The sequence below is a fragment of the Antechinus flavipes genome, chromosome 3, assembly GCF_016432865.1.
Source record: "Antechinus flavipes isolate AdamAnt ecotype Samford, QLD, Australia chromosome 3, AdamAnt_v2, whole genome shotgun sequence".
Classification (NCBI taxonomy): domain Eukaryota; kingdom Metazoa; phylum Chordata; class Mammalia; order Dasyuromorphia; family Dasyuridae; genus Antechinus; species Antechinus flavipes.
In genome coordinates, this window is record NC_067400.1 from 623434662 (window position 1) to 623445590 (window position 10929).

Consider the following 10929-nt stretch of genomic DNA (forward strand, 5'->3'; position numbering starts at 1 on the left):
ACTCACATAAACTTGCAAACATACACCAACACACACTCATGTTCACGCTCACTCACATTCACACTCACACTCACACACACTCTCTCACACTCACACACACACACACTCACACACTGACACTCATACTCACAGACTCTCACACTCACACTCACAGACTCTCACACTCACACACTCTCACACACTCACACACACACTCTCACACTCACACACACACTCACTCTCTCACACACACACTGACACTTGCACTCACACACACTCTCTCACACTCACACACACTCTCACACTCCTCAGCCCTTACTCCCCACGGGGTCTCCAGCAGGTGACACGGCAGCTGGCGGGGAGACGGCATTGGCCGGCGGCCTCCTAGGGCTCAGGAGGATTTAGGTATTGGAGCTGGTCACGAGTCGGGGCCCAGAGCCCCGGTTACACCCACCAGGAAAGATGCTTGCCTTTTCTCAGTCAGCCCCGTACGTTTGCCTGGAAGGACCCGGAGGGAGGCGGGGGAGCCGGACCCCAGGGTGTTGTCTCTCCTCCTCACGGAGCCTTCCTGACTTTCCTTCTGTAAAAGCTGCAGAAATGCCACTGGCATCACGTGAGCTAGTTGACGTCATTTGGTGTGTTGATATTGGGGAGGCAGCGGTTGGCTAAAGATTTTAGGGCAACACCCTGGCGGGGGGGGGGGGTCGTAAGCAACAGTACTAGAGAGTAATAAGCCCGTCCTGGGACCTGACCCTCCAGTCTGGGGCAAGCGGGGAGTCCCAGGCCTCCCATCCACAGAAGGCAGAGGCCCAGGAGGTCCCGAGGATGGGCTGGAGCCAACAGGTTCTTGGGGAAACAGACGCCCCTGGGCCCTAAGGCAGCAGCCCCCCCATCAGCCCCTTATTTGGAGGTTAAAGGTTAACCCCTTAGTGACTAGCACCCGGGAAGGCTCTGTTGGGCTGGGGATTGAGCCTAGTCTCAGAGAGCCAGGGCTGGGGGCAGGGTCTGGTCCCCAGGGTCAGATTCACAGACCCCTGGGGAGCCCAACACCTGCCCATTGGGAGGGTGCAGGGGACACACTGAGGCTGACACCTCACGCTTCCCGAGGATCTTTCCAGGTTCTGGGGCCAGAATTAGCAAGAATTGTTCCATCTGTCACAAGGTGACCGCCCCCACCCCTCCCCCACAGCACGGGGCCAGCAAGGAGGCAGCACCCACAAAGAGGAAGGGGAAGCTTGGGAACCTCAGAGCAGAGCCAGCCCTGCTCGCATCCTGTGCCCCGGTCCGGGTCGGCCAGCAGCCCCCCTCCCACTGGGACCACCATGAGCCCCGCCCTCTCTGCCCTGCTGTGCCTCGGTGAGTCCTAAGAAGCCCCCACGATGGAGGGGACTTTACAGAGCCCCAGATTCAGCGCTCCCACCCCCAATTTATGGGGGAGAAAGGGCCTAACAAGTCAGAGATCAGCCAGCAAGATGGGGGGAGGGGAGGAGCTGGAAGCCTCGGGAAGGGAGGTGGTCTCTGAACCAGGCTCTGGGTCCTGTCTCCTTGCTCTGGGGGGGGGGGGGTTGGAGAGGGAGGGAGTGGGGACTGACCAACAGTAATCAGGGTCCTCTCTGCTAGGGCTGTGTCTGGGCCACAGGATGAGGGCGCAGGAAGGTGAGTCCTCCCCCTCCCCCCTTTTTTATTCCTCTCCTTCCCCCCTCCCCCCAGAGCAGACAGCTCCCCAGGAGAGGGAAGTGAGGGGGGGTCTGGGCTGGATTGTCAGGGTTTGAAGGGGGACCCAGTTTGGGGGAGCAGAGAGCAGGGGATCCCCTGGAGCTGACAGCTCTCATTCCCTTCCAGACGAGCTCCCCAGACCCTCCCTCAGAGCAGAGAATGGGTCCCTGGGGCCCCTCGGGAGAAGCGTGACCTTCAGGTGCCGGGGGTCACCGGGGGCTGCTGAATACTTTCTGGAGAAAGAGCTGGGATCTGGATTTCTACGTATCGGCTCCAAGCTGTCACAGGAAGATGAGGTCGAGTTTTCCATCCCATCGATGACACTGAATCACGCAGGGACCTACTTCTGTCGCTACAGAACAGCGTCCGACTGGTCAGAGCTCAGTGACCCCCTGGAGCTGGTGGCCACGGGTGAGGAAGTCCCGGTCACTCCTTCCCTCGGGCAGGGCTGGCGCGGGGTCCCAGCAGCCCCTGAGCTCCTCCCCAGCCCAGCTTGGTCCCGAGCTGCCCTCTGACCCTGCCCTTCTGCCTTCTACCCTCTCCCTGCCTCTGCTCTCCCCTGGGGCTAGAAGTGGGGGAAGGGAGTCAACACTTATGCAGCACCAAGCACTCTTCTCACAATAACTGCCAGATGGATACTCTCTCATCTTACAGGTGGGGAAACTGAGGCAAACAGAGAAGTGACTAGCTCAGGACCATCTCACTGGGAAGTGTCTGAGGCTGGATTTGAACTTGGGGGTTTGCTAATTCTAGGCCCAGTGCTCTGGCTTCTGCACCCCCAGGATGTAGAGATTCAGTTTGGGGTTCAGAAGCCCAGACAGAGCTGATGGTTCCCTGGAGGGGACACAGGACTAGTGGGCCATCTCCCCCTCTCAGCTCTGACCCTCCCAAAGGCAGAGGAGATTAGAGGGACCGGCTGCTGCTCTGTGCCCTCCCCCAGCTCAGACCTAGGCACAGGGAGGGGAGGGAGTGTCTCCTCTGGGTAGCCCCAGGGGTCTCTGTGGGAAGTCAGAGTCAAGGGAACCAGGAATCCCAGTCAAGCCTCTTATTGTCCTTCCCAGGGACCTGCCCAGGGGCCACAGTGAGAGCAGCGTCTGCTTTGGGGGTGAGAGCCAGCCCACTCAGGTCATAACCGGGTGTAACTGCCCCAACTCCAAGCCTCCCCCAATGAAGAGATTCTGTGAGAGAGGACCAGGGCCTGGGGCCCCCTCCCAGGGAGAAAGCTTCCCTGTGTCTCTCCCTGGCCCTGAGCTGAATCTGTCTCTTTTCCCCTATGTTCTTCTCTCTGGAGCTCCCTCCCTTCCTCTCTCCTCTTTCTGTCTTTTTCCACCCCTCCTTTCTCTCTCTCCCTTTCCCTCTCTCCCCTACCCCCATTTTTCACTCCCCCCCATCCTGCCTTGCTGTCCAACATCCTTCCTGTGCTCAAAAAGCTGGAGATTTCCTTTCTTCCCCCAGAGGTTTCTAAGGCTCTTTTTTCTACCCCAAAACCTGCAATATTTGTGTGGTTCTGGATGTGAATTAAAATTCCAGCCCATCCTGGGGTCCAGGCAGGCCCAGGCCAGCCCCCCCAGCAGCCAGATCTGCCCCCCCCCCAAGGAGAAGCCTTCCAGCCCTAACTCTGGCCCCTCCTCCCACAGACCGCTATGGCCCCCCCTCCCTCTCGGCCTGGCCCAGCTCCGCGGTGGCCGAAGGAGAGGCCGTGACCCTCCGGTGCTATTCAGGGAATCGCTATGACCGCTCTGCCCTGTACAAGGATGGAGAACAAGTCACCAAAGCCCCGGCCCAGCTCCTTGCTCAGGGCTCTCAGGCCGATTTCCCTATCCCTGCTGTGAACTTCACCCATGGAGGGACGTACCGATGCTACAGCTTTCAGAGTCACTCCCCCCATGAGTGGTCAGCCCCCAGTGACCCCCTGGAGCTCAGGGTCACAGGTGAGAGACCCTGGCCCCTTCCCCCTCCCTCCCAGCCCTGCTACACTCCCTCCCTGGGACACCAAGCTGCCTGCTCAGGCCCTGACCCAGAAGCTCCCAGGGGCCAGGAGGGCTGGGGGGAGGGAGGCTCAGAGGGAGGAAGGGAGGGTCTGGGCAATGGGTCGTGCTCAGAGAAGGCCCCAGACTCTGGGGCCTCTGCTCCCTGGCCCCTCTAGACCCCTCCCCATTGGCTGCCAGTCCAGTTACCTAATACAGACAATATCTCCAGGTCCCAGGAAAGGGGGTTGAGGAGGCCAGGGCTGAGCCCCTGGGGGAGAGTAATACCCACAAGCCCCTCACACTTCTCCCTCTTTGTTCCAGGAACCTCAAAGGATTCTTCCCTCCCCCACAGCCCTGGAGGCACCCAAGCTCTGACCCCCTCCCCACCCAGTGAGTAACAGGCATCCTCAGCAGAGGGACAGTCTCTGTTCCGCTCCTGCTCCTGCAGCCTAAGTCAGGGCCGAGTCCCCCTGTCTCAGAGCATGAGGAGGGATGGAGGCCTGGGACACAGGCAGGAGGAACTCCAAGCTGGGAAGGAGGAAGATCCCGGCTGCCAGGAAGGGCCTCGGGAGGTGGGAGCAAAGAGGGCGGGACAGCCCCAAGTCTGCTCCCTTCTCTGTCTTCCCCATCATTCTCCAGAGCCTCCCTCTCCCCCCACCCCCATGCAGCCACAGCAGGGACTATGGGCAGGGGGCTCTGCTTCTGCCATCCCTGCTTCCCCACTGAAGAGGGAGGGGCTGCTCAGGTGCCCTCAGCCCAGTTCCTCTAAGCTGGAAGCACCAGAGAGAGCTCCTGGCCCCTCACCCCTCCTCTGCCCAACAAGGCCTCCCACGAACACAGCACAGCCTCAGGGCCCCAAGACAGAGGGGGAAGCTCAGGGTCCTGGGGACAGCCAGGACAAGGGGTCCTGAGGATTCAGAGGGACCCTCCTCCTACCCCAGCTTCTCCCTTCTCCCTGGGTCCCTTCCCAAGCTCAGATCCAGCTAGGAGAGGGCTCTCGGGCATCATGGGAGCATCAAATCTCTCAACTGGACAGACAGCAGAGATCATGAGCACACATGCCCATTGCACAAATGGAAAAGTGAGAACCCGAGAAGGGAGGCTCTTGTCCAACATCCCACATGCAGAAAGTCTGGGCAGAGCTGGGGCTCCCTCCAGGGGCCTCCCCTGCCCAGCCCCTGACCCTGACCCTTCCTCATCCACAGAGACAAACACTCAGAGCCCTGAAGCTGAGCCCTGGCTGTTTGGTGAGTAGCTGGGAGAGTCCCAACAGGGAGGGGGCAGGCGGGATGCCCAGTTAGGCCTGCTCACCCATGGCCCCCTGTTTCTGTTATAGGACTGTGTTATTCTCCCACCTCTGGGCCTTTGCCCAGACTGCCCCCCCTCCCTCTCTACCCCCCCTTGCACGCTCTCCCATCTCCTCCTCTGACAAGGCAAAGGTCCCCCACACTTAGCTAAGAAGCCCGCCCCTCTTCTCCCCACCATGGAAACCTTTCCTGCCCCTCTCCCATCTCAGATGAGAGGAGCCCACCCCCGGGATTGGGTAGCAGGAGAATGTAACACCCCAGGGCAGGGGCTGCTCTGTTTTGTCGTGTGTGCTCTGGGTGTGAGCCAGCTTGGGCAGGGGGGTGGGGTGGGGAATAAAGTCTGGAGGCCTGGATTCTAAGAAGCCTGGGGCCTCCCTGAGCACAGGCTTCTGTCCCCCTCCCTTGGGCCGGGGCTCCCCAAAGAACAGGGTCACTCAGCCCCTCCCCCTCTTGCTCTTCATCCGTGACCTCCCAGGTCTCTCTAAGACACATGCCAGCATCTTGCTGGGCGCCTCAGCGCTGCTCATCCTGCTCTTCCTCCTCCTCCTCCTCCTCTTCTGCTGCCGCCGCCATCGGGCCAGAATCAGTGAGTTCTTGGGGCTGGGGGGGGGCCCGGGGCCTGAGCCCCAGAGAAGGCTGACCCGGACTCTCCCCACAGGCAATGGGAGCAGAGGGGCAGAGGGCAAGAAGACCCCCAAGAGGTAGGAGCCCCAGATAGACCCCCCCTCACCCCACTGTCCCCCTTCTCAGCCCCTCCCCCGCCGCACCTGCCCCCCTTCCCAGCCCCTCCCCCGCCACACCTGACCGCCCCCCCCCTCGACCTCCCTCACTCTGTGCCTTCTGGTTCCCCAGCTCAGACCCAGCTGCGACCCCCATGGAGGAGACGCTGTGTGAGTGAGGGGCGGGGCGGGAGGGGGAGGGGCTGGGAGAGGGAAAGGCCTGGCCCTGGGCAGAGCCGGGTCCTGAGCCCCTGCTTCTCTGCCTCAGACGCTGCTGTGGAGGATGGCGGGCAGACAGAGGCCACGCGGGAGGACACAGCCGTGAGTCTCTGAGCTCGGGGGGTAGGGGGGGTGGGGGTGGGCAGAGGGGGGGGCGGGGCGACTCACACCCACACCCAGCGGGAGGTGGGCTCAGGCTCTCCCCCCGCTCAGCCCCTCCTCTCCTCCCGCAGGCTCCCCGCGGGGAAGACCCTCAGCAAGTGACCTACGCCCAGCTGGACCTCCGCAGGCTCGGGGCGGGGGCCGAGGAGCTTCCCCCTTCGGCCCCGGAGGCTCCCAGCCTCTACGCCGCCCTGCGCTGAGCCCGGGCCCAAAGGGAGGAGCCCCGCCCCCGCAGCCTCTGTCCCGCCCAGGCAGCCGGACCCGCGGTGAGGAGCCCGCTCGTTGCCCCAGGGAAGGCCGGAGGGGACCCCAAGCCGCTGGGAGCAGCGCCCCCTCCCGGCTCGGGCACGGACGGGGCTTTCCTCCAATAGAATGAGCCCAGGCCACGCCCGGGGAGGACAGTCCCGACACTGATCAGCACCGGACAGATCCTGCTCTCAGTACAAGTGTAGGGGCCAGAGAGCTCCCCTACCTCCAGCGGAAGTGGAGACCAGAATGAGGATGGCAATCTCTTTACGGACCCCGTTCTTCCTACTGACTCCCAGTGTGCTCAGGTCCGGGTTTGGGGAGAGAACAACCCGAAGAGAAAGGAGAGGTGTCTCTGTGATGGGTGACTGGTTATCGGGGAAATCAGAGAGAGCTCCCTCCCTCCTTCTCCCTCCCTCATCTCCCTCCTTCCATCTCCCTGCCTCACCTCCCTCCCTCTCCCTCCTCCTATCTCCCTCTCTCCATCTCCCTCCCTCACCTCCCTCCTCTGAGTTTTTATGAAGGCCCTTCAGACTTACTTAATGAGGCCTGGAGTTGGAGACCAAGCACCAGGGCCTGAAGTGCCTGTTTGGCCTCGGATGAAACCATCTCTTTCATTTGCCTCTGATATAAAATGAGCTCCACCTAGTTCAGCCCCTAATCACTCTGCTCCTCCAGAATGAGGCATTCTCCCTTGGGCCAAAGAACTCTGGGCAGAAGCCCCGGGGGACAAATTATCAAGCAAGACCACAGCCACGATGTGCTTTTGTGACACCTGAAGCGCTCGAGAGAGTTTCTGGGTTATTAATAATTTATTAATTATGCTAGCTGCTACTCATTAACTTGATGACCATTCTTCTCTCTTGATAAACCAAGACAAAACCATGGAGATCCCTTAACGCTTAAATACCCTTGGAAAGGAGGAGCCTTTGACAGGCGGAAAATCAACCTGGGCTGTGAACACAATTAATGAAGGGGTTACTGAGGAAGTGGCCTAAAAGTCTCCAGCTCCTCCTGTTGGGAACATGATTTGATCATGACTCTCAGCAGCCTCCAATCAATATGGACAAAGGACTCCATCTCTCTCCAGGCCCCTCAGCTTAGTTTTCTCCTTCACAATCTGGGTCACCCCGAATTCTAAAGGAGGGTCTGCAAGGGCAAGAGTTCACCTAGAAAAATCTCTTCATAAGGTCTTCCGGTTAGGTCGGGTCCTTGAGAAGATTTGGGCAAACTCACCTTTCAGCAATGTCCTTCAAGGACTGATTGACTGTGTCGATCAGTGTCTACAGACACTGGTCCCTGCATGAGCAAATAGAAAGGAAAAACCTCAATTGTGATTTTTCTCACCTCCTTCTGGAAATGCAGGACTGAGGCTCTCCAGTCATCTATCCCAGACTCACGATCCTCCTAGGATATGCTCTTCACCGTCCCCTCTCTTCGTTCCTCTCCTCTCATTAATATATTTATACTCACAGTGAGAAGGGGACTTCCTACCTCCCTAGAACAACTAAGCAATAATGGGAATTATTATTTTTATTTATTAAATTTCTTTTTATTATTTGGGACTAAGTGTCATTCCTCCTGCAAATTTTGGTTACCTACAACCCTATCTTCTGTTAATATTAACCTCATCTGAGCAAAATCTTTCCCATGGAATGTGAATTTTACTTAAAGCCTAAACATGCCATGCATGAGCAGCCCAAACTGTCCCAGATTCCTTGGAAACATGGGAAACTTCTTTTTCCCTTAGTCTATTTGTGTACCCTCTGAATGTCGTTTAGTTTGTAACCTGATTGAGTTTACCTGGAAAGTTTGATGAAGTTTGTTTCCTGAAGGGATAAATGAGATAATGACTCTTTTAACAAAGTTTGTTCAACTTTTATGATATTGAATGGAGTATCTGACTTTTCTTCAACTTTTACTGCCTAAGAGGAATATACAACATTGCAATATATAAAAAAAATTATTTTTCTGTCAACCCGGTATCATTTTGCCTATATGAAGTCTTGAAATAATCTTTGGGGGAAACCATCTGCCAGTAACAATACTGACCAGATAAAGACCTGGAAAATGGGAAATAAAGAGGAGAGGGAAGGCCCTAGTATTCAGAGGGATTGAGAGATACTTCTTTGGAAAAGTGTGGAGGCCAGGAGTCAGTCAACAGTTAATATGCATGAGTTAAGTGCCTACTGTATGCCAGGCACTATACTAAGTCTGGGGATACAAAAAAAGGCAAAGACAGGAAGTGTTCTTAAAGAGTTCACTGTGTAATGTGACATGACAACAACTATGACTAAGACTAGATGGGAAAAATGGCAATAGATTAAAAAGAGGAAGGAACTAGAATTAAGGAAACCTGGGGTGAGGGGGATGGTAGGAGGTTCTTCCATCAGGTAGGACTTTAGTTGGAACTCAAAAGAAGTTGGAGAAACCAGAAAAAGAGGAGAAAGGGAAGGAGAGGAGAGGGAAAGGAAAACCAGAGAAAATGGAAATAAACATTAATTAATCACCTCCTGAGTGCCTGATTGTGCTAAGCACTTTACAAATATTATGTTTTTTTTAAATAACTTTTTATTGACAGAACCCATGCCAGGGTAATTTTTTTTACAACATTATCCCTTTTACTCACTTCTGTTCCGATTTTTCCCCTCCCTCCCTCCACCCCCTGCCCTAGATGGCAAGCAGTCTTATACATGTTAAATATATCACAGTATATCCTAGATACAATATATGTGTGCAGAACTGAGCAGTTCTCTTGTTGCACAGGAAGAATTGGATTCATAAGGTATAAATAGCCCAGGAAGAAAAACAACAATGCAAACAGTTTACATTCATTTCCCAGTGTTCTTTCTTTGGGTGTAGCTGCTTCTGTCCATCATTGATCAATTGAAACTGAGTTAGATGTTCTCTTTGTCGAAGAAATCCACTTCCATCAGAATACATCTTCATACAGTATCGTTGAAGTGTATAATGATCTCCTGGTTCTGCTCATTTTACTCAGCATCAGTTCATGTAAGTCTCTCCAAGCCTCTCTGTATTCATCCTGCTGGTCATTTCTTACAGTAATATTCCATAATATTCATATACCACAATTTACCCAACCATTCTCCAATGGATGGGCATCCATTCATTTTTCAGCTTCTGCCACTACAAATAGGGCTGCCACAAACATTTTGGCACATACAGGTCCCTTTCCCTTCTTTAGTATTTCTTTGGGGTATAAGCCCAGTAGTAGCACTTCTGGATCAAAGGGTATGCACAGTTTGATAACTTTTTGAGTATAGTTCCAAATTACTCTCCAGAATGGCTGGATGTGTTCACAATTCCACCAACAATGTATCAATGTCCCTGTTTTCCTGCATCCCCTCCAACATTCCTCATTATCTTTCCCTGTCATTCTAGCCAATCTGACAGGTGTGTAGTGGTATCTCAGGGTTGTCTTAATTTGCATTTCTCTGATTAATAATGATTTGGAGCATATTTTCATATATCTATAAATAGTTTTAATTTCTTCATCTGAGAATTGTCTGTTCATATCCTTTGACCATTTATCAATTGGAGAATGGCTACAAATATGTTGTTTGATTCTCATAATAATTTTGGGAGAGAGTTGATATTGTCATCCTTATTTTAAATTTTAAGAAATAGAAACACATAGAGTTAAGGAGAGAAGAAAGGAGGGGAGAGCAGGGGATGGAACAGAAAGAAAGGGGAAGAGAGGACAGGACAGGACAGGAGACTAAATGATGAAAAGAGGAAGGGAAGTATCTGGAGGGGATTCCCCTTAATTAGGCAATGGCTGAGCAAAAACTGGAATAGAGATATACGTAATGCCCTATGAGAAATGAGAAAAGAAACGATTTCAGAGAATTCTGGGAACATAAACAAATGCAGAACAAAGTGAACAGAACCAAGAGAACTGTTTATCCCAGGAAAACAACATTTTTAAAAATGTTATTTAGCATTTTATTTTTTCCCAGTTACTTATTAAAACCATTTTTAACATTTGTTTTTAAATGAGTTTCAAATATTCTCTTTATCCCCTCTCATTGACAAGGCAAGCGATTTGATATAGACTACACGTGTGCAATCATGCAAAACATTTCCATGATAGTCATGTTGTAAAAGAAACAGCCCTCCTTCCCCCCCAAAAAAAAAAACCTCAAGAAAAATAAAGTTTAAAAAGTATGCTTATATCAGGATTTACATACCCTCAGCTCTTTCCCTTTATATACCGAGCACTTTTCATCTTAAGTCCTTCAGATTTGTCCTGAATCATTATATTGCCAATAGCTAAGTCATTCAAAGCTGATCATCCTACAATATTGCTGCTTCTTTGTACCTAGTAGTAGAAGTCACTTTGCATCAGCTCATGGAAGTCTCTCCAAGTTTTTCTAGAGCATTCTATTATTTCTTACAGCACAACAGTATTCTATCAGAATCACGTACCACAATTTCTTCCGCACCCCCTCACTTTCCAATTCTTTGTCCCCAGAAGACAGCTGCTATGAATACTTTTGTATTTCCTTTGGGTTTTTTATCTCTCCTGGGATTGCTAAGTCAAAGAGTATTCATGTTTTATATCCTTTGGCATAGCTAAAAATTGTTCTG

General features: G+C 53.4%; 1 protein-coding gene across 1 annotated transcript; it reads left to right on the top strand.

The window, feature by feature from the left end:
- Nucleotides 1-1088: 1088 nt before the first annotated feature.
- LOC127557614 (leukocyte immunoglobulin-like receptor subfamily B member 3) lies at nt 1089-6363 on the top strand. Its single transcript, XM_051990924.1, has 11 exons — nt 1089-1335; nt 1600-1635; nt 1822-2106; nt 3333-3626; nt 3987-4055; nt 4436-4912; nt 5448-5558; nt 5631-5673; nt 5825-5862; nt 5960-6012; nt 6144-6363. The coding sequence occupies exons 1-11, from the start codon at nt 1302-1304 to the stop codon at nt 6270-6272; spliced, it is 1569 nt and encodes a 522-aa protein (XP_051846884.1). The 5' UTR covers nt 1089-1301; the 3' UTR covers nt 6273-6363.
- Nucleotides 6364-10929: the final 4566 nt, after the last annotated feature.

What these genes read in the sequence shown, in the direction of transcription:
- LOC127557614 (XM_051990924.1), top strand. Translation starts at nt 1,302, where the DNA reads ATGAGCCCCGCCCTCTCTGCCCTGCTGTGCCTCG. An exon ending in AGCTGAGCCCTGGCTGTTTG is followed by an intron (nt 4,913 to 5,447) that starts GTGAGTAGCTGG and finishes GTGACCTCCCAG; the next exon opens with GTCTCTCTAAGACACATGCC. An exon ending in GGCAAGAAGACCCCCAAGAG is followed by an intron (nt 5,674 to 5,824) that starts GTAGGAGCCCCA and finishes CTGGTTCCCCAG; the next exon opens with CTCAGACCCAGCTGCGACCC.